This window comes from Puma concolor, chromosome E1 (assembly GCF_028749965.1).
Source record: "Puma concolor isolate L17-30 chromosome E1, mPumCon1.1.hap2, whole genome shotgun sequence".
In the NCBI taxonomy this organism is placed as follows: Eukaryota; Metazoa; Chordata; class Mammalia; order Carnivora; family Felidae; genus Puma; species Puma concolor.
In genome coordinates this window covers 30,446,974-30,473,330 of record NC_141680.1, presented here as the reverse complement: position 1 = coordinate 30,473,330, position 26,357 = coordinate 30,446,974, and the positions used below count along the sequence as shown (strand labels likewise).

At 55.4% G+C, this 26,357-nt stretch overlaps 1 protein-coding gene across 2 annotated transcripts in view; it reads right to left on the bottom strand.

The window, feature by feature from the left end:
• Window positions 1-26,357, bottom strand: part of CUEDC1 (CUE domain containing 1) — an 82,061-nt gene that overhangs the window by 8,137 nt on the left and 47,567 nt on the right. For both annotated transcript variants that reach the window (XM_086686873.1, XM_086686874.1), the window contains exons 2-5: window positions 10,907-11,540; window positions 6,648-6,775; window positions 1,668-1,794; window positions 518-710 (exon numbers count right to left, since the gene is read on the bottom strand). In XM_086686873.1, coding sequence (XP_086542999.1) covers window positions 518-710; window positions 1,668-1,794; window positions 6,648-6,775; window positions 10,907-11,242 — 784 coding nt within the window. In that variant the 5' untranslated portion in view covers window positions 11,243-11,540. The remainder of the gene's footprint in view (window positions 1-517; window positions 711-1,667; window positions 1,795-6,647; window positions 6,776-10,906; window positions 11,541-26,357) is intronic.

Here is a 26,357-nt window from a genome sequence, read left to right as displayed (position 1 = left end):
CAACCACACACTGTCAGTCACACACACACACACACACACGCACACCCTCACAAGACAGGCCTCCCACAGGCCTCTCACCACACCCCACCACAAACACACTCCCACCCTGAAGGAGAAAGGCAGCCAGACTGGGAACTACAGTCCCCAGCCAGAGATAACCCAAACTGCCAAAACACTTGAGAGGCCCCGCTCTGATGTCCTCTGCTCAGAGAGCCCCTATGGACCCAGCTCCAGGCCACGGCCAATGCCTGGCACAGGGGCAAAGAGAGGGCCTAAGAAGGCACATCCCTCTTGCTCTGAGTCCCAGGGGAGGGAGAAGAGTTGGCCACTGACCTGTGTCCCTGTTGGCAGAATCCCAGAATCCCGGGGGGGCTAACTTGGTGGGGGTCGTGTATCAACAGGACAGAAGCCACCTTGGCCTCCAGCTCAGTGCCTCATCTGAGCCCCAAGGCTAAAGCCAACTCCAGCCCCCTTCCCCACCACAGAAGTGACCGCGGCACCACGCCCGGTGCACCACCTCTCTCCAGGGCCAGGAGGAAGTCCCGGTTGCGCTGCAGCTCCTTCATGAACTCCTCGTTCTGCAGGAAGAGCGCGATCCTCTCGTCCTCCAGGTACTGCTTCCAGCGGTTCTCCTGGTCCCGGGACCCCGGCCCAGCCACAGAGGGCAGGCCTCTCTCTCCGCTCGTGGGCTTGGAGCCCCCAGTGTTACCCTGACGGGGGAGCAAGCACACCGAATGGCTTCTCGCAAGGGCACGTGCCGCACAGACATCCACGCACATCTGGGTGCACACGTGCTCTTTCCCAGGAGCCTCCAGCCGCACCCTGGGGCCTGCACCTGCTACTGAGCTCTAGGGGTCAGCCAAAATCCAACTTAGCAGGCCAGAGGCCTCTCTGCGGGGAAAGTGGCTAGGTCTTAAAAACTATTTTTCCGGGGCGCCTGGGTGGCGCAGTCGGTTGAGTGTCCGACTTCAGCCAGGTCACGATCTCACGGTCCGTGAGTTCGAGCCCCGCGTCGGGCACTGGGCTGATGGCTCGGAGCCTGGAGCCTATTTCCGATTCTGTGTCTCCCTCTCTCTCTGCCCCTCCCCCGTTCATGCTCTGTCTCTCTCTGTCCCAAAAATAAATAAAAAACGTTGAAAAAAAAAAAACTACTTTTCCTCCCCCTTGGACCACCCCATTCCTCGTCAGTCCCGAGGGATCAGTCCTGAAAAGTGATCTGCAAACTGCTCAATAGCTTGGCTAGCTCCACATGGATTCCCAAACTCCCAACTCCCCCTGTCCTACCTGTCCCAGGGCGAGGCCCCCTTCTGCAGGGGCCCTCGGGCCGTGCCAACGTCAGGGGCAGAAGCTGCCCCTGGCCGTTTCCCACGGGAGGGAGGGAAGGTGCTCTGCCCTTCCACGGCCAGTTGCCCCCAGGCCCACCTCCCTCCAGCCTGAGCTGATGGCTGCAGCCACGGACTCTTCAGGGCTGTCACGTTTCCTGGGTGGAATAGGAAACCTGCAGGCCCAGACAGGAAATGAGGCTTTGGGCTCAGCGTTTTTTCCTTGGGAACCCAAGGCAACAGAAATAGCTCACCCGGGTTTAAACATCAGGAAGTGAAAACGGCTGGCACAAGCCGTGGGCAAGCGGAGGTGTGGCACAGGCAGCTAGGGGCTTCCCCCGTTACCTGAATGCTGTCCAGCTGCTGGGGCAGGATGCGGAGAAAGTCATCCGGGAGGTTGCCCAGCAGTGGTGGGTTCCAGTTACGATAGCGCCTCTGGCTCGAAGCAGGTCCGGAGCTCAGCACATCGATGCTGGAGGATGGGAGGGAACAATGAGGAGGGAACGGTCAGGCCCAAACACGGGGGTCCCAGCCCATCACACCGGGAAGCTGCTCAGAATGGTGTTTCTGCTCTGAAGCCTCCCAAGGCCTCCACTGCCTCCAGAACGAAGGCTGAGGGCTCCGGCTCATTTTCCCAATCTGGCCTCTGCTAACCTCAGTCTCTGGCCCCAGGGCCCAGCCTTCTCGTGCTCCAGACAGTCCCTGCTCTCCAGCCACCCTGTGCCCTCAAGATCTCTAGGCGTAGAGCACTCTGTGTTCACGGCGCTCAAGTTGCGTGTCATGGATTCACAGGTAGATGTTTACGAATGTCCTCTAAACACAGCGGCATTTCCCTAGCACCCAGGACAGTGTGCCCTCACAGCTGCTGAGAACAGGTGTGCTCCCAGTGACCAGACACATAAACCACCAAGCCCAGTCCGCCCGAATGTTGGTTTGCCGGGGGGTGGGGGTGGGGGACATGGGGACGGCAGGATCCCTATAGAGTAGAGCAGATCCAGGCTCCAGTTCTGGCTCGGTCACAGCCAGCAGGACGGTCCTGGGCAAGACCTTGCTCCCCTCTGGGACTCAGCTTCCTCATGGAAAAACTGCCTCCCTGCCCAAGCATACAGGAGCCCCTCATGAGGCTCTGAGGCTATGTCTTGAACAGAGTTCTGAAAAGGCACATTGAAGGTGGGAATGGAAAGTTTCTCGTTCCAAGGGGTGCTCAGGAGCGGCTCCTCATTCGCAAGGTGCCTGGCAGGAGGTCCGAGGGCCAAGGCAGAGGCCAACGGTGGAGGGGAGGGTGTGTGCAGGCAGAGAAGGGGGGGCCATGGGCCCCCCCGACCCCCAGCCTTCTGCCCTGCCATCCCGGGCCTGAGGGCAGCCTGGGGCCCGGCCAGGAGCTCCCCACAGCTCCTCGGCAGCCTGCAGCGTGGCAACCGCAGGACACGTGTTCTGCTGAATCAGGGAAATGACACACACAGAAGGCAGCGGGCCGGGGGTGGCGGCCGCTCTCGCCTGGCTTTGATTTGTCTCCAGCTCCAGGAATCCCGCCCGCCCCCTCACTAGAGGGGAGCTTTTCCGGGCTGCCGCTGACTGTGGAAATAACTTCCTTTCCTTTTCTATTTTGGGCGGGTGGCCTGGCAGGACGAGGGGGGGTGCGGGGGCGGCAGCAGACGGGATAACAAGCTGCTAAGTGCGCGGTGGGAGCCAAGGAAACCAGCACGCTGTCCACCCTCTCGTGTACAGGTGAGGGACCGCTCCAGAAGAGCAAACATCGCCACCCGGGACTCTGAGTCCTAGGCGGATCTCTCTCCACATCACTCTGCCGCCTGTCACTGTTGGAGGCTTCATTTCTCCCAAGGGCCCGGGGCAGAGGAGAGGATGTCTCCTGGGGACTCGCAGACCACCCGGGGTTGGTCCCAGCACAGCGAATTCCTCTCCAGCATCTTCCCCTAGGACACAGGTACCCACCCCAACTCAACCACACCCAGAGCCACCCAGGCAAGGGCAGAGAGAGACTCCCAGAATTGCATTGGGACCCCTCTGGCCATTAGTTACTGAGACCAAGAGGCGAGGGGGGACAGGAGCCGGAGGCCCCCTCCTCAGCCCCATTTCCCTGACTGCTGGGCCCATGGTCCCAAGGAAGGACGTGCCCAGTCCCTCCCCAGCCCTTGCCCTGGCACCAGCAGAGATGAGGTCAGCCACAGCTGCGAGAGCCAGGGGGGGGGGGGCCTGAGCCCAGGCAACTCCATTGTGGTCGGAAAGGAATGTCAGAAATGAGCTGAGAGGCAAATAAAAAACTTCTAAGGCTGTAATTTCAATGGAAAAACAGCAGGTGGCCAGTGTGGAGGGGTGCCTTTGGGTTTGAGAGACCTCTTTCATCCCTCAGATAGAGGGAAGGGCAAGCTGGGGGAGGGGAAGGAGAGAGAAGGCTGGGAGGCTCTCCTGGCCCCTAGGCCCCAAAACTAACACTGCACACCCATCAGACCCGCAGGTTTACCCATGGAACACCACACTCGAGGAAGATTTCAGACATAAACCTCCCAGGCAGGAATTTTGGTAAACACTGGACACTGAGGCCCAGATGGATCCAGGCCCTGTCCAGGGACACACAGATGGGGCCAGTGAAATCTGGGCCTAGGGGTCCTGACTTTCCGGGCACTTACCCCTCGGATCACCCTGCCTCTCTGTGTCTCAGCAAGGCAAGCTCCCAAACCCTGCCGCCCTGGCTGCAGTCCCTCAGGGACCTCCTGCTATTCCTCCCCCAAACCCCTTCCTGGCAGCCAGACGGAGATTGTTAAAACACTAACCTGATCCTGTCACTCTCCGGCTTAAACCTGCTGGCTGCAGGATAAGGCCAAAGCTCCTCAGAGGACCCAGAGGCTCCCCATGACCTCCAGCCTTCAAGGCCATTCCACATTTCCCGGAGTTCCCCGGACTCCTGAAGCTCCTGGATGGTTCCCCCTTTCCTGCCTCCTGGCTTTTGCACATGCTGCTTCCATTGCCTGAAATGCCCTCCTGTCCTCTACCTCTCCAGGACACAGCTCAGACATGAGTTCCTCTACGCAGGCTTTCTTGCCCCCAGCCCTGTACCTCCCCCAGACTCCGATCTCCTTGGGGGTCAAGGCAATGCTACATTCATCTCAGCGTCACACACATGGTTCAGCACCTGCATGTTGCAGGTGACTCAATAAATGCTGGAAATGAATGTTCTAGGCCTGGAGATGGCCTAGGGGCATATCTGGGCTATCCTGGGACAAAGGGGCACACGCTCAGAGCCTGGCCCCGCTTCTTCTGAACACTGGCCCCTGAGAGAAGCCTCACCACTGGTCTCAGTGTTCCACATTAGAGCTCAGAGGCCAGTGGTACAGCCAGGGATGGGAGGGAGCAGGAAACCACAGAGAGTAGGTCTGATTCACGCCTGGGACTGCTAAGTGCTCCACGCACGGTATCTCTTTTAGTCCTCACAGCAGTGCCGAGGCCGGGATTAGTAGTCCCACTCCACATGTGAGGGGAGCAAAGCTCAGAGAGGTTAAGTAGTGAGCCAAAGCCCACATAGCAGAAGCACCTAAAGTATCAGAAGTTGGGCAGCTGAAAGACAGGGGTGGGAGAGCACTTTCCTTTTTTCTGACTGCACAACTCAAGTTCTCTTCCCTGTATCCTTCCCAGGCCTAGCGAAGCCTTCATTTCCAGGTCAGGACCCTGAATCTCAGGCCTCTGGAGCCTTGGTCTAGTGCTGAGGTCATCCTGCCCCCAACAGTGGCTTCAATCACTGAGCTGCACCGCCCCTGCCCGCAGCCCTACTGCACCCACAGCAGCTGAACACCCGGACAAAGGAGAGGAAGAAGGATGTGGCCGGGGTCCCCCTGGGTTCATGCTGGGATCCCATCTCTTACGGCCTCAGTTTTCGCTTCTGAAAAACAGGCAGAACCACTTTGCCTGACAGAAACTGCACCTTTTGCGAAAGCATCTCGGCATATTTTTAAAAAAGAAAGAAAAGTCGAAGGAAAACTATTTAGCCCTGGGTTCCGTGACCTGTGCCAGGCTGCCAGTCCCGCCGAGGCCTCACCCAGACCAACCCACTCACTCCCTGCCTCTTCCCCGCCCCACACTGCAGCCTCCTGGTACCCCTGCAATCAAGGAAGGACCCAGCTCTGCTCCTGCCCCTGACTCAAAACATTGTCCCCTCTGCCCTGTAAACTTCTAGGCCTCCGTCAGCTCCTCTGAGTTGCAACCGCAGAGAATGTTCTCATAAAGGGAGGCAACAGACAGCAGCAAGGACATTGGTTGTGGAGTCAGAACCAAATCAAAGCTCAGCTCTGTAGTCTTGAGCAAGTTACGAAACCTCTCTTAGCTTCCTCCCCTGTGAAATGAGGATGACAGTGCCTGCCTCCTAAGCGGTGAACGTACAAAGCCTCACCTGTTTCCAGCACTTAGTAAACGGTAGCTGCTGTTACTCTCCACGTGGGTGTGACAGAGTTCACTACTGCCATCTGAGGCTCCCAAGATCCCCAGAAGGAACGATCCACTGGAAAAGTCTCCTGTCCCATCATGTGTCCCCACTCCTCAGCACCCCCGCCCTGAGCCATTCTAAGGAAATGAAACTCCCGGACACAGAGGCACCTGGGCTCCACCCAGCAGCCCCCCTACAGACACGAGGCACAGAAAAACAAGCACCCGAGAGACCGCGGGACCCCACTGGCAACAAGCTTCCTGTTAAACTTCGAAATTACAGAGTCCCTCACCTGCCAGAAGTCTCCAAGGACCCGGCAGTCCATTCCTCAGTCTCCAATTACCAGACTATCCCAGAAAAAGACTTAACTTGCTCCCATTGCCTGAAAATCCCCACGACATGCCTAGGCCAGGGATAGCCAATAGATCTCCATTCCATCAGTCACTGAGGACTCTGGGAGTGCTGTGTTGGACAGCATTCTGAAGCTCTGTCTCAACGGAGCAGGAAAGAGCACAGTGATCAATTAGTAATGTTTGCCGATGGCTCAGGAGGGGAAGCGTCAGTACATGTTTCTCCCACGTGCATCAGCCTTGACTGTAAGATCCCAGAGAGCAGGGCTGAGCCTTATTTAACATCGTGTCCCCAGTCACCTTCAGCACAGCACCTAGCCTAGAGTATGAATTTAGTGAATATTTGCTCTTTCGATCCTTACGGCATGAAAGTTCTCCTTGGTATCTAACTAAAATGTCTCTTGCTGCCGTAGAAGCCTGTTCTTGGTGGAATAATATACTGAGGGGTCCAGCCAAGTTTCCCACTGTGTTTGTTTCTCAAGCCCAACCCCTGATCCCTTGCCCCACTGCCCTGAGCCCGGAGAGGAGATGGATTCTCACCGGGGAGGTGGGGTGGGGGGAGCCAGCGGGTAAGGCCTGTCGAACATGTGCATGTGGTAGGCTGGCGGGGAGTATACAGGCGGGGGTTCTTCATCGGAGCTATCAGGTTCCAAAGTCCTCTCCAAGATCTATATCAGACACAATAAAAAAAAAAAATGTTAACAATCCTTCCCTGAATTTACATAACATTCAGACAAAATCACAAGTGTGGGCAAGGATGCATAGTAAGGGAACGCTGTGTTGCTGGTGGGGGTGTAAAGGGACACGGCCGCCAGTCTGCTAAACTGTTTGGGCTTCTGTAAAGCTAAACGCATGGCCGCCTCTGACCCTACAGTTCCAACATACTCAATGGGCATGAAAGCACACGTCCCCGAAAGAATGTTCAGAGCAGCATTACCCATCCAAGCAAGGTTTAAAAACAGGCGAAACAAATCACAGTGCTAGAAGTCAGAGCAATATGACCTCTGCGGGGGATGGAGAAGGCTGCGAAGACACCCGGATTCCAGGCTCTGCTGATGTTTCTTGACCCGGGTGCTGGGGAAACTTCATCCAGCCACACGGCCACATGCACCCTTCGGTATGTGTGTTCCTTCTGATAAGTAACTTTAACGTCATTCATGCTCTCAGACTGCCTCTACCTCAATTAGCTCACCTTAACCTCAAACGACTTGGCAAGGTACGATAAGGATTGTTACTCCCATTTTACAGATAAGGAACTTGAGACCCAGGTTGACTAAGTGACATGGCAAAGCCATGTGTTATTTTCAGAACTGAGTTTTCAACTTGGACATGGCGTCCACAGCAAAGACCTGTCTGTCAGGCACAATGCCTACACACCCTGGTTGGATTCTCAGGGGGGACAGTGGCAAGGGGAGAGACCCAGGTCTCAGGGAGACCTGAGAGACCCAGAATGTCTCTCCCTCCTGGACTCCTCTCTTCATCCAGAAGCCAGAAAGCGGGGCAGGGAAGAGCCAAGGGCTGGGCCAGACCCAGGGCTCCTGCGCCGTGGACTGACCTAGATCCTTCCCCAGAGATCCACAGGGGAGTCCGGGGCAGGAGGCGACCATCAACCGGGAGATCCCAGGTCAAACCAACCCCAGCTGACCTACACCTTAGCTTCCCGTCCTCTGCTCCCCACTTCTGTTTCCATCTCCTCCAAAACCAAGGAACATGGGAAGGGCTCAGAGGCTGTCAATGGGCCTGAGGCCCCAGGCCCTGCCTTTTAACCCTGAGTGAGTTTGCAGAAGTCACGCTAAACTGTTTCTGCGAGCCGAGGCGGGGCCAGGCTGCACTACCCCCTCTCTGCCCTGAGCCCACCCATGCCCAGGCGCCCAGGGTCTTGCAGGGACACCCTGGCAGGTGAGTGAGCACACACACGAGTGCATACACACTCACACACGCACTGCCACACTTCGTGCATGCACAGCCAGCCCGACCCAAGGAGGCCTCCCACCCTGGAATGCACTAACGTTCTTTCCTTTGAGGCGGAAAGTATTTAAACAGATGCTTTTGCAGAAAAAGAAGAATGTAGCTGCTTTGTGGGCCACTGCTCTGCTTACCCCAAATTTCCACAAGAAGCAAAAAGAGAGGGAGAGAACACTGCAAGCTCCAGTCCAGTTCACTGGGGAGCCCCTGGTGCCTGGCACAGGACAGGGGCTCAGCAACTACCAGGTGCCCCCAGAGAACGTGTTGCTCCTGACCCCCAGCCCGTTCTTCAGACCCTGCTGCTCTGAGAGCCAGGGTTCCAGACCGGGGCCTTGAGGCCAGCTTCTCGCTCAGTGGCTGGCCGACCTGGCCCACTGAGGCTGGTGTGAAGGAGATGGGGGAGGAGGGGAGAGCTGGGAAGGAACTCTTCCCAGAAGGAAGCTGCTTGGGGTTTCCTAGACTGTGGCCTGCAGCGGCCGGCCTCCAGACTCAGGGAGAGCAGGCCTCGGGGGCTGCACCAGGAGGCCCCCTCCCCTGGCAGCCACTCTGTTCCTCAGCACAGCCTCCTGGGGCCGCAAGAACCAGACGTTCATCAGAGGCTCCTGGAGCAGAATGAGGAAACGCCAAGGAGGCAGGCAGTGGGCCAGGCACGCTCCAGAAAGGCTGATCCCGAGTCTCCAGGGAGAGTAACCCCAGCCATGTTTCTGGCCTCCCTCTGCCTCTCTCCCTGCAACCCCACCAGCCACAATGAGGTTGTTTTTCTGGCTCTAAAGGTGCTGAAGTTTTCGGCTCTGTGGCCTCTTGGCTTAACTCCGTGTGGGTGACAGATGCCTGCCAGGTGCTCTCGGGGCTGGGGGCTGGGCCATTTGTCTGACAGGAGATACGTTTCTGTAGCAAGGATCCCCCTCGGGCAGCCCACCATCCACCAGTCAGCCATTATTGTCATTCCAGCTGCTGCTCATAAATTTTCTGAAGCACTTTCCGCTGGCTCAGGAACTGCCTGCCGACGGGCCAGGCAGAGCTCCAAAGGTGGGGGCTTGGGGACACAGCCAAGGCGGGGTGCTGAGAAGGGGCTCAAATTGGAAAGCAAGGGTCTCAGAAAAACAGAAGCTCGCACAGTACAGGCCTAACTAGGGGATGGTGAAGCCCCACAAAGGTTCACAGCCCTGTGGGTGCCATGGACAAAGGAGGAAAGATTATTCTCCCCTACCTGCCAGACTGCAGGATAAATGAGACTGTGGAAGGGGTCAAAGTATGCAGAATACTTTCCTTCCTGCTCACACTTAAAGGATGTATTTGCAAACACACGCCCAGCCTACACACACGCGCACACACACACACACCCTCCTTTCTACAAAGACCATCTGGGTTTTCTAAGACTCCTTCCACTGGCTAATCTAGGCAGGTCAAAGAGTGGTCTCCTCAGGGAAGAGACTGAAGAAAGCTGTGCAAAGACAGCAGCAACATTTAGTCACTCAACAAACATTCCTTGGGTGCCTGCTATGTGCCAGGACCGTGCTGGGTGCTGCAGGTGACACGGGCGTGAGTCAGATGCCACTGCCCACAGAGCTTCTCCCCTGCCTGGAGACAGAAATCCCAGGCAGCACCCACTAAGGGAGGGCAGGTGGGCATCTCCCTGCAGGGCTGTGTTGACATTGAGATGGAGTCTGAGGCCAGAGCCGGGTCTAGGTTTTCTCTGTGAAACCAGGGTAATAATAATGCCACCTCACAAAGCGTATGAGGGCTGGAAGGACCGATACATCTAAAACATGTAGGGTGGTGCCTGGCACAGGCTGGGACTCCATGAAGAGCAGAGTTAAATCCCACCTGCTCAGTCTTGCCCATGGCCACATGTCCCAGATGTCCCTGCAGGTGGTGACCTGTGTGCCCCTTCTGCACCCAGCACTGCAGGTCCTGCGGTGACTGAGGGGCCAAACATTTACTGGACTCTTGGATGCGGCCGGCTGGGCCCTGATGCAGCAGGGTGGCCCTTTCTCCCCCAGTGACCTCCCTGAGGAAGGAGGGAACCGCTCGGGCACTGCTTGCTCCCGCCTCCGGCATGGCTTGGCCAGAGGAAGTTAGTAAGTCTGAGGTCACTCCTCTTCCACGGTTCCCTGTGCTCTAAGGATACAGCCCTGCTCGCTTTCAACCACCAGGCCTCCTCGAGCTGCCGGTCTCTGCTCATTCCAGGGTCCTGACAGATGGTCCCACGGCCAGCTCCCTAGTGACTCGTGCTCTGTTTCACCTCTTAACCTTTGCACGAGTGGTTCCCTCTGCCTGCACACCCTTTCCCTTGCTCCGTACTCTTTCTTCGGGCCTCAGCTTAGCCCTCCCTTCTCTGGGAAGCCATCCTGGAAGCCTCTCCTGCTTCCATTTCTCCCATCATAGCATTTACCACTGGAGGCTGTCATTGCCTGATTCTTGTGAGCTCTGTGCAGGCCGAAACTTGGTCTGACTTGGCCAAGGTGGACACCCAGAGGTTCAAAAAGAGCCTTTCTAGAAAAATACAGGCTAGAGGGCCCCAGCCTGGAATTGTGTTTCAGTATGTTGGGGTAGGGCCCAAGTGTCTGCATTTTTAACAAGCTCCTCGATTCTGATGACCCCTGAGTTGGCTCCAGTACAGTGCGTGGCACACCACTGAGTAGGTGTTCAATGTTTGTTGAATGACTGCATGATTTCTGCCCATAAAAGGCCACTGGCTGATTTGGGTATGGTGTTCCTAGGAGAAACCCGCTAGCCGCGAGTTAGAACTCATCGGGGGAAACAACCCAAGTCCTCTGTGAGGTTCAAACAGCGCTGGAGCTCCAGGCGAATGATCGGGGCCGTGCCCCTACCTCCGGGGGGATGCTGTCCTCCGAGTCGGAGCTGTCCTCATAGACGCTGCCGCCACCGCCCTCCAGGTTCATCTGCAGCAGCTGGTCGATGGTGGCGTCCACGGCGCCGCTGTTGGCGCGCAGCACGCACTCGATGATGTCGTAATCCATGTTGGGGAACATGGTCTTGAAGTCGTCCATGGCCTGGTTGAACTCGAGGCGGCGCACCTGGCGGGCGGGCCGGCTGTTGTTGAGCTCCTGCGAGGCGGGCGCTCCGCCCCCGGCCCCGGCCCCGCGCGCCCCGGCGGAGCCGCCGCCCCCGCCGCCGCTGCTGCTCCGGCGGAACAGGCTGGTCATTTTGCCGAGCCGCTGGGGGAAAATGTTGGCGGCCGGCGCCGAGCCCCTGCCCCCGGGTCCCTGCGCCGTGGCCGGTCGCTCGGCGGGCTCGGGAGGCTCCTTCCCGTGGCTCCCGCTCCCCTGGGCGGCAGGGGCGGGGCGGGGCGGGGCGCGCGGGGTCCCCGGGTCAGGAGGCTAGGGCGCGGGGCCACCGGCGGCCCTAGGGGAGCGGCCCTCGCGGGGCGGCGGCATCCGGGCTGGGCAGCTGGTCATCCACACCCCCGGGGCATCCTGGAGCCGGCTCCACCGACGGTCCCACCTGAAACCGAGGGAGGAGGAGTCAGGAGCTGAATGGCAAGGGAACGGGGATGCTCCTGCCTCGCCCGCGGGAGAACCACTTCTTTGTGCTTTCTCTCCAGCTGCAATAATTAAATAGCCACCGTTCTGTACTGACGCAGGATTGCTACCTGTTAGCCACGGCTAACTCTGGGCCAGGCACCATGGGTTCTGCGTGGGTCGACGCAGGACACCACTGTAAGGTAGGCCCTAGCATCCCCAGTTCGCAGGTAGGAAAACTGAGGCATAGATGCTGAGGAAGTGGAGTTAGGATTTGAACCCAGGACTGTGGCTCTGGTTTTAATCACTACTCCTACTGCCAAGGAGCCCTGAGGACCTGAGGGCAGGAGGGGCCTGTACAGGTCCCATCCTGACCCTCCGGTCTCCGACCCACCCAGTCTCTGCTTCTCACATCAGGGTCCCAACTTGATCCCAACACCATGGCCTCCAGTTTGTGGAGAGTGCCATTATATCTGCGACAGAAAACTGTCCTGCCCACTCACCACCAAGCATGTAAATCACTGCGAAGGTCACAGTTTTGTTAGTGCAGTCAACTGAGAGGTGAGTACATCTAAAAACATCAAATTCTGAATTTCCCATGCTTACCCCAAGATTCACAGTAATTTTGTTAGTTGTAGAAAAGTGGCAGCTTTATTTCAAGGGACCGTTCCATCAAAGGGTATTTCCTAAATTTGATGAAACAGGTGCAAACCTGTTTTCCCGTTTCTAGGACTTGGGATCATAATCGTTAACAGCTGACACTGAAACGTGCGTGTGAGCAAATCGACATGATGATCTTCCTTGCCATGATTCCAACAGTCAAACAGCTGATGGTATAGGAAAGACAAGAGCAGAGGAGCGTGGAAAGTGCAACAGATAGGCTCTCACTCCCTCTGGGGTCAGAAGAGCCAGCACTACTACGGATTCCCTCTCTCCCCTTAGGACAGTCTCCGCACAGGTCAAATGAGGCTGCGTATTGTTCCCCAGTGCCACCATGCTGACATTCTAACCTACTAGAAAGATCTGCGTCCTGAGAGGCCCGTGGAAATTGTCCAGGGCTCCTGTTCTGGGGCCTGTCGGGTGGGCGTCTGCCCAGTCCAGAGAAGTGAGCTGTATTCAAGAATGGAAAACTAGAAGCACTTTGGCCCCATGCAACCTCTGGACACAGATGTTACAGAACTATAATCCCTCCCAGCTTCCAGAACACACCTGTGAACACTCTGGTGTATCTACATCTAGATACTTCCTTTATGCATCTACTACCATAGGTATGAATTTTTTTTCCTGAAATGTGATCAAACCATAAATTCTCTGCAACTTGTTTTTTCCGCTTAGTAATGTATTGTAGTCACCTTCTCATGTCAGAACATAGAGATCTACTGCATCATTTTTAATGCCTGAGTAGTATTCTGTTGACTGGGTGAAGCATGATTTACCATCCAACTTGTTACACGCCCTCTTTTCCCAAATGAGCAACTCACGTTCCAGAGAGGCTAGAGCCATTTCACAAGGAGAAACGGAGGGGTGACCTCAAATGATCAGTCATTATGAACATGAGCACAGGAAGGTCGCCAAGTACAACATGGCCTCCCACAGCCGGCTTTAGATACCCCAACCCCCACGTCCACACCTCCCGCCAACCCTGCCACATCGGGAGGTGAGGATGCTGGTCTGACTTTGCCAGAAGGCTTTCCAGGGCGAGGCACTACCCCGAGCTCTGGAAACCTGCGCTGAGGCCTCTAACAAGGACCTCAGGGACACGGGGCCCGGGAAGCCAGTGCCCAGGGCCGCCGTCTGCTGTCATCACACATTCGAGTCAGTGCGTTGTGTGAACACCCTCTGGAGTAAAGCCACCTTCTCCCCTGCCCTGCAAGTAATTTACTAAGACAGAGACTTGGTTCTCACTTAGCCAAGGGGAGACCCTTAGAGATGGAAGCCAGGACCTGATCCACCCCTGGTGGAGGAGGAGGGAAGATGATGGGGTCCACATTTCCCCCTTAGCGGCCATCCGGACCGGCCCCTCGGGGTGTGACTGTCGGGAAGTTCCCGCACCCCCACCGTTTACAGGAAGTGCAGTGGCTCAGACCCAGGCTGCAATCCCTGCTCTGCCACTCCCCAGCTGTGGGACCTCCCAGGAGTGTCCTCTCCTCTCGGTGCCCAATGACCTCACCCGTACTTATGGGGCTTCAGGGAGAATTAAACCAGAGAGCCAGCAGTTGGGACACTGGCCGAGCTACTACCCAGGGTTGGGCGGGGGGCGGTGGGGAGGGCGTCCTTCAGCCCTTGGAAGGAGTACTGATCTGCGAAGCCCCGGGGGAGGCCTGGCTGACCTGGGCAGCTAGAGACACTGCAGGTCAAGCAGCCTCCTCTTCCATTTACCCCAGGTGAAAAGCCTGGAAAAACAGCATTTTTCTGTGTGTGCCCCAATATGTGACGGATGACAACTCTGGGCCAGCCCCACAGCGTGCTCCACATTGCAGATGAAGAGACTGACGCCCGAGACTTGTCAGAATTGCCCAAAGACATATGGCCGGCAGTGGCAAAGCCTAGACTCTTCCATCAAAGGTCATTCTGTGAGGAGAAAGTGGCTCAGAAACGCTAATGGGAAGTGTGAGGGAACAGAGGTCGTTGTTCAGAAACACCATTTCCACAGGACTCTGCCGGAATGCACAGATCCAAAAGCCAAGTTGCCTATAATCGGCACCAGGTGGGGCCGTGCATGCCCCTCCCCCCTTCTGACAGGACCATCCCTTGCTAAGCTCAAGTGCAAACCGTGAGGCCAGGGCTGAGGTGGGCTAGCACCACTGGGAGCAGGGAGAAGGACTATCCTAGGGGTCAGGGTCATCCGTGCCAGGCTGCCTTTTGCAACGAGCACAGCTCAAATGAAAAGCAATTTAAAACACATGGAAGAGGGGCACCCGGGTGGCTCAGTCGTTTGAGCGTCCCACTCCATTTGGCTCGGGTCATGATCTCACAGTCGGCGGGATTGAGTCCTGCATTGGGTTCTGCACTGATGGCTGGAGCCTGCTTAGGATTCTCTCTCTTCCTCTCTCTCTCTCTCTCTCTGCCCCTCCCCAACTCACTCTCTCTCTCAAAATCAATAAACTTTTAAAAAATTTTTTAAAAAACCACATGATAGAATTAAGGCAGGTGACTTAGGTTTACAGCCCTGTGCCAGACACTTTCACATTTAATCTTTATTACAACTCCAGAGATAGACACTCTTGTCTCCATTTCGTAGCTGTGGAAACCAGTTCAGAGAAGTTAGGTAACTTGCACAAAGTCACGCAGCCAGTACGTAGAGAGGCCAGATTTAGGAACCCACCTCCTAAGAGCCCAAAATGCCAAGTCAGGCTTGAAGGGCTAGGAGCCAAGGAGGCTCAGAAATGCAACCGTGTGTGGCCCAGGCTCAGGAGACTGGGCCCGGCCTGGCTGACATTCCAGCAGAGGAAATGTGACCTAGACAGCACTGGGGGAGGGAAGGGGAAAGGGTGTCTGTTGGCTCAGCCCCAGAGCTGGCTCTGTGACCTTGGGGAAACCACTTGACCTCTCTGAACCCCAGCTGCGGGGCTCTGGCAGGGCAACAGAGGGAGATAACCCCTGACCCACTTCTGAAAAAGGAAGTGAATGAAACCCGTTGAGCCTGTTGGAGGTCTTGGTCTTGGAGGCCAACTCTAAGGCTCTCCTGAACTCTGGGCTGTGTGTGACCTAGGCACTGGGAAGCAGAAATCCCACACCTGTCCTCCCCCAGGTCCCAGGGAGCCAGGCCTTCCACTTCCCCATAAAGGAATCTGGGACTGGGGGGAGGGGGGCAGCAGCCTGCCAATCCTCACTCCAAGCGTGAGGAGACAGCCAAGGCCTGAGTCACTCCTGGCCTGGCGCAGGGAGGTGGGCAGGCTGCCGGCAAGCTCGCCGCCTGACCTTGCCCAAGGTCATCCCAGCCCCTCTCCCGCAGCACCAGGTAGGGTCCACCTGGGAGACTTGAGCGCCTAGGAGCCAGAGTCCTGGGCTTCCATTCTCACTGGGCCTAGTAAGGCTGTGTGACTTGGAGAAATCATTTCACTTCTCTGAACCTCAGCTTCCTCATTTGTAAAAATTGGTAGAATACGCCCTGGAGGGGGTGCTCTGATGGAACTTACACGGGTGCCTGGAGCCAGGAAGCACCCAAGAAGACAGGTTGGTGTGGCCTCAGGCACAGGTCTTGGCCCTTTGCCTTGGCTACACTTGTGGCTTGAACAATGTAATCCAGTCCCATGACTTTAAATACATACCATCTACATGCTGAATCCCGGCTCCCAAATTTCTCTTGCCCTGAGGCCTCCTGGGAATATGCCCTTCAACTCTACACTTGCACATCTGACCTGCTGCCTCCACTTGGATGTCCAATAGCAGCTCCAACAGAATGGGTCATCTGAGTTCGACTCCCTGGTTCCTTCCAAGCCCAGCCTGCTCCCCCCACCTTCCCCGTCTCTGTTAACCGCAACTCCACAGGGCTCAGGCCAAAAGCCTGAGCGTCTCCTTGAGTGCTCGAATTCTTACACCCCACACCCAGTCCCAGCAAATCCAATCTTCCCTAGCTTCAAAACCCGGCATCTGGCCACGCCCCACCACCTCCACTGCTACCACCCCTGCCTGCCTCTGTGTCCCCCACTGCCTTTCTGCAGACAACTCACCACGGTGGTCATGTCATTCCTCTGCTCCACCCCCCACAATGGCTCCTCATGTCCTCAGAACACAACCTAGAGCCTTACCGTGGCCCACCAGGCCCCACACTGTCCTGCCTGTGCCACCTGCCTTCACTGTCAAACCTCACTCTGTCCCCTCCCTTCACTCGCTCTGGGCATCCTGGATCCTGGCTCGTCAACCTGCAAGCCACACGCACTCCCATGCTGAACTTACTCTTTCTACCACCTGCCATGTTCTTTGCCCAAATATCGATGTGCGCCCTCCCTCCCTTCCCTCTGGCCCCTACTCAAGCACAACCTTACCAGAGAGGCATCACCACCCCCCTCTGCCACGTTCCCTCCCCTTTTGCCCTACTTTCGTTTCCTCATGGAACAGGCCACCTGAGAGATTATTTCTCTACTTGTCACTGACCACCTCCGCCACTCAAATGCAAGGTCCGTGAGGGCGAGGTCTCCGTTTTATTCACTGTGCTGAGTAAAGTGCCTAAAATAGTGCCTGGCACTAACAACAGAGGTTTGTTAGGTGGATAAAGAAGGGAAGGAAAGACTCAGGAGCACAATTAACTGTGGGTTGTCTTCCCTTCCCCTCCTCCCTCTGGCTCATAGCAAGATGGGGGTTAGCGGGAGGACACTTTAGTTTCCAAAGCCCTTTCTCCTCTATGTTCTCATTTAGTCCTCACACAAAAAAGCTATAATTTCTATAGGGGCTTGCATTATCCCATTTCACAGACGAAACAGCTGAGGCCAAGGCAATCAGTGACATGGTTGAGGTCCCGTGAGCCTTCTGCTGCCTGGCCTGAGGGCCTCATCCCTTAAAAGGCACACAAGGCTAATGGCAGGATGGTCCCCTTTCCAAGCCAGCGTCAGTTCCAGGGGACAGGAGGTCAACCCCCTCCAAGATCTGACTTGACATTCTACTGCACCCCGGGAGAACCCAACCCTGAAAGCAGGGATAGAACAGGAGGCCCTAGGAAGAGATGTGGGGCTGGGAGGCCAGAGGTCCCAATTGCCCGACCCTTTCTCTTCTAGAAGGAGGAGGGACTGCCTGAGGCCAGCTCTGTCTCTGCACACCCCTGGCTCCCTCCTCTGAAAATCCCTGAGGGACAAGGGACAGACCAGGTCTTGTGACCCATCTGTAATTGCTGTGATCCCGTCCCGCAGAGGGGACTCAGAGGCCCAGCCCTGTGGCACTGCCATGCCAGGCCACTAGGTGGAGTTCTAGGGCTCAGGCCCCGGGGCTCCCAGGGAAAGGGCAAATGGAGCAGCTTCTCTCCTAGAACCCAAGAATCTGTCCCACCCCCACCTCCGACTCAAAAGGAGAGGAACCCAACCAGCCCAAGGGTCTCAGAATCCAAGACTGGAAGTTTCAAGATGACTTATTCTCCAAGTGGGAAATGCAAGGCACACAGACCACCGATTTCCAGCCTATGTCCTTGGCAGACATCACTAATCTATCCAGGTATTCTTGTCCTCTGGAGCCCACAGAGCCCCTACCAGGTGATTAGAATTGGCAAGCAAGATAGGCCCTGCTTGCCAGCCCTTTCATTCCCATATGAGAATCCGAGGCCTGGGCTTACTTCGTCTTATCGGGAATCCAGGCTGCAAAAGCCAGCGGGGCCAGAATGAGGTCATATGACCCCTGGGACGCTTGTGTAACCATGGTTAAGTCCCGGGGAAACCTCAGGCGGGTAATGGCAGCGCTAATGGAGAGGCTGCTGGACTCAGGGCAGCTGCGTCCTTGTCCAACTGTCACCTCAGACGCCATGGGGGCAGGGCGCAGGCTAGTCTGCTAAGCACCTTGGCTCCTGAGCCGGAGAGGCCGCAGAAGAGGGGGGAGGAAGGAAGGTGGGGGCACAAGAGACAGAGAGAGGCTCTCGGGGGCTGCGTGTGGGTGCACAAGCGTATAAGCCTGTGTGGATGCGTGTGCGCGCCCAGCGGGAGGAGGAGGGGCGGCCCTGACAGAGGCGCCTTGTCCTCCTGCCCCTGCACAGGCTTGTTTTCTTCCCAAGCTATTAATGTCGCTGCAGCTTCAAAAGCCGGGTGACCTTTAAATGCCGAGCCTCCTGCTCCTGCCCAAGGCGCGGAAAAGGCTTAATGGAAACTCAAACGGCCACAGCTGCTGGGGCTGTGACAAAGCCAGCCTCATTCTGAGGGACTGAGCTGCTGGGCGGCCACACCTGTGCCCACCTCTGGGTGGCACTAGGAGCAGAGAGGACCCTCAGGCATAGCCACGCCGGAGGGGGGGGGGGGGGGCTAGACCTGAGAGCAGCAGGAGAAAAAGAAGGAGAGACAGAGAGACAGACTCAGCTCTGCCATGCCCTGCTGTGTGACCTTGGGTTGCGCACTTACCTTCTCTGGGCCATGCCCAATCATTTAGTCCAGTCTAAGGCTGGGGCAGAAAAAAAAAAAAAAAAATCCCCTTTCCCCAGAAAATATCTTTTAAAAGTCTGTAGAAGAAAAAAAGGAGAAGAATGACATTTTCTTTCCTAATTTTTCCCTCTCTTGCCTCAACTCCCATGGCCAGGTCTGTGGCCAACAGGAACTATACACAGTAAGGACTAGGGCAAGAGGTTTCCAACGAAGTTAAAAAGGTCCCTCCCCTATGAAAGCATCTGCCTTGGAGCCTCAGTCCTAAGGACACCATCGTTCATCTCTGTTCCTGAGGCCCAAATACAGGGCTTGGCTGTGTGAACGGCACCACCAGGAAACCACTTCTGCATTCCGGCTGAAAAGGCCCAAGATGTAGCTCCTCAGGCACGAGGGACATGTCACTTGTTTGGCGCATCTTGGTAGGATAATGGTAACATAACACTGTTGCCTGCTTCTTTACAAGTCAGCCATACTCCCTGTGCCTTATGCATGTTAGCTCTTTTCACCCGCTCTTTGCGCCTTGCAAGGTGCCTACGTCACTGCGATTTCTACTTTGCAGATAGAAAAATGAAGCACAGAAGAGTCGAGTAACTTGTTAAGGTCACACAGCCAAGCTGACATTTCAGCCCAGGAGGTCTGACTCCGGAGCCAGCACTGTAAATCCATCCAGCTCAACCACTCCTCTGTATTGCTAGAGCTGGGCACATGGCAAGAACTCAGCGGACTGAATTGAGTCCTAACCAGGCAGAGTTGCCCTTCAAGAGGCTGGGGGTGACTGGTGCCTGTGTTGGGGGAGCAAGAGAAGAGGAAGGGGAAGTTTGCAGGCAAAGCCTCATCCTGAAGGACAGACAGAACCGTGGCAGTTTCCTTACAAAACCCTTTTCCGCACCCCACCAAGGGTGTTGGCCGGGCGACCAACTGTTTTCCACTTCTACCTGAGCTGCTTAAAACCGATTTCTACAACAATCCCTCTCCCCATCAACAAATTGTACCAGCTTAGCCAAGACACTCAGCCCAGGAGACTGGGAGGAGATCAAACCTCAGTGGACAGGGCGGGTGCTGCTCCCCACTGCCCTACCCAGGGGCCGTAGGCCCGCCCCTCCGGGCTGGCACCAATGTATGTGTACCTGGGACCGAGTCCGTGGCCCAAACTGGGAGAAGGGAGCCACTGGCAGCTCAGGTGCAAGGTAGTAAAGCTGAGCTGGCTCCAGACATGAGCTCATGCTGGCCCAGATCCAGCGCCTTGGGAGAGACGGGCCAGCGGCCCCTCCCTGGGCCTCTCCTTCAGGCGGTCAGGCTGAAGGCCCCTCCGTAGGCAGGGCCTGTGTGGTCTGGGGCTGAGCTCTCAAGTCTAGACAGTCACAGATGTCTCTGGGCCCCTGGGGACAGGTAGTCAGTCAATGATGCCAGACAATTTAGTATCTGAGCATGCCCAGGGAATCCAGCTCAAGGAACCAAGATTAGGGAGGGGTGCTCAGGGTGGGCAGAGGAGGGTCCTGGGAACAGAATGCCAACTCCTGCCCCCATTCCCTCCCCCCACTAACATACACTGTGCACCCATCCACTGACCATGAACCCCACTTCTATGGAATTCATATAATATGTATAATGGAATACTATACAAGAGTAAACAAAAATGAGGCATCTCTTTATGTCTCTATGCTCAAGACCCATCACTCAGGGGAGCAATACAAGGCCGAACACAGTGCGTACAGGACGTACTATAGTGCGTTATGGCATGTGTATGTCAGTGTGTATGGAGAAGACACTCGGAAAGGATTCGTAAGAAACTGACTCCATAGGTTTCCACTGGGAAGGATTAGGTCAGAAGAGACAGACCAGGAAAACTCGTCTCTGTAAATCTTTGTATATCTTTTAAGTTTTGATTCACATTCATTAATTTAAAAGTAAAATAAGCAGAGGCACCTGGGTGGCTCAGTCGGTTGAGCGTCTGACTCTTGATTTCAGCTCAGGTCGTGATCACAAGGTTGTGGGATCAAGCCCCGCGTTGGGCTCCATGCAGAGTGTGGAGCCTGCTTGGGATTCTCTCTCTCTCTCTCTCTCTCTCTCTTTCTCCCCTGCTTGTCTTTCTCTCTCTCTAAAAAATAAAAACATAAAAATAAAATAATAACCTATAAAGAATAGCAAAGTGACAGCATTACAGTGATTTTTTTTTAATTTTCCTTTTGCATATGTATATTATTTACAATGGACGTGAATTACTTTTTAATAATAATTATAGCAAATGTCTGAATGTTAACTGTGTGCCATCTACTTTCTAAGCACTTGGCATGCATTATCTCATCCGAGCCTCAAAGTAAAGCAATTATTATACCCACTTTACAGATAAGGAAACTAAGGCCCAGAGAGTTCAAATAACTTACGTGGGGTCACACAGTCAGTGATGGAGCCAAAATCCGAGTCCAAACTGTCTGGCCCCAGAGTCCATGCTCTTCTTAACCTCCACCTTATACTGTCTCTCTAATTAAAACAAAACAGGGGCACCTGGGTGGCTCAGCCGGCTGGGTGTCCGTCTTAGGCTCGGGTCATGATCTCACGGTCCATGAGTTCAGGCCCCGCATCGGGCTCTGTGCTGTCAGCTCGGAGCCTGGAGCCTGCTTCGGATTCTGTGTCTCCCCCTCTCTCTGCCCCTCCCCTGCTCATGCTCTGTCTGTCTCTCACTCTCTCAAAAATGAATAAACGTTAAAAAAACAAATTAAAACAAAGCAAAACAAAAACTGAATAGTGACAGAAGAAAAGCGTATGAAGAAAGCAAACCCCAGAGCCTCCAGGACTCTAGAACTTTTGTAATCCTTAGAATCCAGCTCCATCCTTCCCGCCTCTACTATTTCAGCAGGTCTCCTGTAGTCGTGCCTCAGTGGGAACCGGGCGCCACTCCTCCCACTGCGCCCCTTCGTGCTCAGGGACCCGCGCGCCTCCTGGTGGCCTCACAGGGCAGAATGAAGGCCCACGAGCAAGGTGGAGGCCCAGGCCACAGCTATTTCAGAGGTTAGACCACGGCGTGGGGGATCTGCTGGGGCAGAACAGGGTCGGGTCTGGCCAGGAAGCTCCTTGCAGAGGGGAAACCGCAGGTTGCTGTTTCTTTCTTTCTTTCTTCTTTTTTTTTAAGTTAACTTAGATTTTTTTTTAAGTTTATTTATTTATTTTGAGAGAGAATGTCGGGTGCTGAGCCCGACACGGGGCTCGATCTCACGAACTGTGAGACCGTGACCTGAGCCAAAATCAAGAGTCGGACGTTTAACTGACTGAGCCACCCAGGCGTCCCCACAAGCTGGTTTTTGAATGGCGCGGAGTCGGGGGTAAAAGACTGTAGAGCACGGAGGTCAAAAGGGGAGATTTATCTCCAAGCCAACCTCAGCTTACATTCTGATCACCACTGCTTGGGTGAGTGGACTTCCCTGAGTGAGTTTCCTCACCTGTAGAACAGGACGCCTGTTCCTCTGAGGATGGGTTCCCCTCTGAGGGGGATTCATGCCATGGGCACACACAGGCTCCACACAGATGCTCTCAGCCCGGGGCGGCTGTTAGTAAGGCTCTAAGGCCACACAGTTCTCAGGGGCTGAGTCTAGAGCCTGGCCCAGGAGTCAAGCCTGGAGTTAGGATCTTGAATCCAGCCCCGAAGGGACAGCGTACAGCACAAAGGCCTCCCCTCAGGGGCCTTCAGGACCTCGGGCTGAGGGGCTCTGTGGCCCGAGTGGAGTGGGGAGCTGGGCCAACAGCCCCACGCCTGTCCGTACTCTGCTGTGTTTCCTAGGGGGAGAAGTGACTGGAATATACCAGGGCCTGGGTCGCCCAGGCCCTCCCACTCCTCCTGGGGGCCCGGCTCTCTCCGGTAGGGGCTCCCTACCCGGGGCAGCAGGAGCACAGGCATACAGGCTGAGTGGCCTTCTCAGAAGTGCCGCCTCTGGCAGCTGAGGAATGCAGGCTCAGGGCCGGGGAGCAGAGGCTTGGGGAGGGGGTGGTTGGCCCTGAGCTTCAAAAGAACAGGCAGCAGCTGTGGCTGGGAGGGCCGTGGCCCTCCCCCTCTGGCAGCCAAGACATCATCAGAAATTCCACCCCAGCAAGAAGGGCCAGCCCAGACAGCAGATGGGATTGTTTAGAGCCACTTAGCAGGCCAGCTACTTTCCCGACCACAGGCTGCTCCCCTCTCCTCGCCTTGGCCCCTTCTTCATCTGTGCAGAGCAGAGCACCCCTTCCACAGCCTGGGGCACCCAGTAGCCAGCTGTCGGGCATCCCCTCCCCACCTGAGGCCTTTACTCGCCCACACGGCCTCGCCTCCAGACAGCCATGTGCCCACACATGCCCTCTAGAGAGGCCAGGTTGGGAAGGCAGAAAGAAATCTCAATGTTGTCACTTCCAGATGGTGCCCGTTGCCAAAGGTCACAGAGCCTGCGATCTGAACCCAGACTCCTGGGCCAGTGCTCTCTCCCCCGGTGGTGCACACGCTAGTAATTACAAAACAGCCCATATGTCTGTGTGTGCTATGCACACCGGCTCACCCAAACCCGTTCACTCATACAGCCATGGGACACAGACAACCCTCATTAGATCTTTCCCGAACACTCCCAGCCAGCCTAGGTACTCAATCCGTTCCTCCCTTCACCTTACTCTGAAGCTGTGTTTTTAAAATTACAGCCACACTCTCCTCCCCACACACTAACTGCACTAACACTGCCCTCCATCCGTCTTGCAGCCCACCACGCCAGCCGCTCCCTTCACTAGGCTGACGGCAGGACCACGGGAGCCCCCAGGCCCTTTCTCTCGTCCCCATCTGTGCCCAGAATTTTTTTTTTTACAGCGTCTGGGCAGCAAAGGTGAGGTCAGGCCGACCTGACCTGCAGCAGAACTGGCCAGAACCAGGAAGCGATGCACCCTGGCCAAGGCACTGCCTTCCCACTTGCTTGTAGGACCAGCTCCTGGAATGGAGTGCAAGGAAGGGCCTCAGGCCAGCTGGGGCTGGGAGCCCTGGCCCTCAAATCTGAAAGTCAGAGCAAGGGGGCAGGAACTCTTGGGTGTCCCATAACCAGCCTTCTTTGCCTGTAGGGGTCTCAGTCTCCACCGCTAGAGACAGAAACGGTCCCTATTCAGTCGACCTTTCCCATCACTGAAATCTCCCAGGGATGCAAGGACAGGGGTGGGGTAGGGGTGAACTGGGGCCAGAGAAAGGCACCACTGTACTAGTTACAAACCATGATGGTGTCTCTGCAGAAGGAGGTGGCTGGATCCCAGTACCCTAGGTCTGGAAGGACTGGCACCCTTTCTTAGATACAGAACCAGACCCCTTTCCTCGTACGAAATCCTCAGCAGAAGTCCATTCCATAATGACACTAAGCAGAAACCCACCCTTGCCCCCACCCCCAGCAGTTATGCATCGTCAGAGAACCTGCCATTTACTGAGTGCGGGCAATGTTGCCCGTGCATGGGGTCAGTTAATCCTCACGATCATCCAGAACTGTAAATCATCGCCCTCTACCATTATCAGAGCCACCTTCCGGAGTCATGTGTGACCTAGAGGTTGTCCAGGGCTGTGCCACCTCCAACCTGCATGGCCTTACATGGCAAAGGCCAGTGTGCCCGCCAAGTCTCCTGACACCCTAGTTACCTGCGAGAGTTTTAAAGCCTGGGAGAGTAACCCCCATGCTCTCATCTCCTGAGCTGTTTGCATCTCTGCCTGTTTGCCCTACTGCTTACCACCCACTCTTTGGGAAGCATAATCGTGCCTCCCTATCAGTCTCAGAAGCAATTACTCCTTGCATTAAAGCAGCATATCCCTGGGGCACCTGGGTGGCTCAGTCGGTTAAGCATCTGACTTTGGCTTGGGTCATGATCTCACAGTTCGTGGGTTCGAGCCCTACGTCAGGCTCTGTGCTGACCACTCAGAGCCTGGAATCTGCTTCAGATTCTGTGTCTCCCTCTCTCTCTGCCCTCCCCCACTCTGCTCGTGCTCTCTCTCTCTCTCTCAAAAATAAACATTAAAAAAAAAAAAGTGTGTCCCCAGAGGGTGGTGAGACTACATCAGACTCCCCCAAGGTGTTTGCTAAGAACACATATTCCCCTAAAATCAGGGTGGGGAATTTCCCACTACTAAAATCAGAATCTCTGGGGGCATGGTCTTGGAATCTGAATTTTAACAAGCTCTCCCGATGATTCTGGTGCCCAGTAAAGCGCGAGGACCACTACCTCCTGATGCAGTATGAAACCTTTGATTCTAGTTTTAGCTCCATCAATAACCAGCTAAGTGACCTCAGGCAAGTCATTTTACCTCCTGGGCCTCCAGCTTCCCTCCATTTTCCCAGAAAAATGGGCAGGGAGGATTAAATGATCTCCAGACCTCTCTCTCCTCTGACATCCTCTGTGTCCGCCCTAAGTCCCCAGATGGTCCACAGGTGTATGAACTGAATTTTATGGACTGTTCATTCCCCGTAGCCTCCAACGTATACTGTAGGCACACATTAAAAAGAGTTCCAGTCTGATTGATTTAGGGAGATCTGCAAAAATACCTTATCTCTGGCTCCAGGCCCTAAACAAATGGCTTTTGGATTATCCATAACACTTCCCCCTCCCCTGAGTATCGACTTTCTTCATTCCAGCCTGAGCCAACCAGGACTCTGTAAACACTGGGTCTGCACACCTGGGCTTAGTCAACAGTCAGCAAACAAAGGCCCTGCCAAGTCATCCCACAAGCCCAAACTCGCACCCGCTCTGTTTCTCAAAGGGAAGCACCCGGCCTGGGATGTGCGGACCCTGCACGCCTTCCTCCCACCACAGAATGGTGGCTGGGTCAGATAGAGGGTATGGCCAGAATGGCCCCAGCCATGGGAAGTGGGCCGCAAGGTATCCAGACCTAAGGGGTATGAGGCAACAGCCTGGGAAGCACCCAACGATTGCTGGGACCTTTGAAAAGCAGCTGGGCATTCCTCAGTCCCCGGAGTTCCTTGATAATCACCAGTTAAAATACAGTGTATCCAGCTAGTGCTCAAACATTGCTTACTAGCAGCAAACATATGATTGATTCGTCCTTCAAGGTCTATGCATCTTTAACAGTGGAGTTGTGGGGATTATCAGGCCCACAGCCCACAGGCACAGGGTGAATTCAGCTTTGTGCCACCTTTGCATATGGTGAACCTGTATGTGTTCTCACAAAATTAACCAACGGGAAGGACAAACAAGAAAGGCAAGAATGAGGCGCACCTGGGTGGCTCAGTCGGTTGCGTGCCCGACTCTTGATTTCAGCTCAGGTCATGATCTCGGGGTCGTGGGTTCGCACCCCACATTGGGCTCTGTGCTGACAGGGTGGAGCCTGCTTGGGATCTTCTCTCTCTGTCCCTCTCCCCTCCTTGTGCTCTCTCTCTCTCTCTCTCAAAAAAAAAAAAAAAAGGCAAGAATGAAAACCCAACTTCTACAGTGGGAAACATCTGGGAATCACTGCTAGGGTCTGCTGATTCTACTCATTTAAAGGTACCGAAATAGATCATTCTCTCACTCTGAACATGCTGACTGCCCCAAATGACCGTGCTTTACATGTGCTCTGCACTTCACAGTTTATAATGCTGGAGAAAGAGTCCACAGCCCTTTCCATTCAGCCGGGCTCTAGGCTGGGCATGGACGCTCCAGTAGGGCCTCACCCTGCCACTGTGTGAGGCACTTCACCTACACAGAATCCTCGAAACAATCCTCCAAGGCAGGAAGTAGGTTATTTTGTAGATGAGGAAACTGAGGTACAG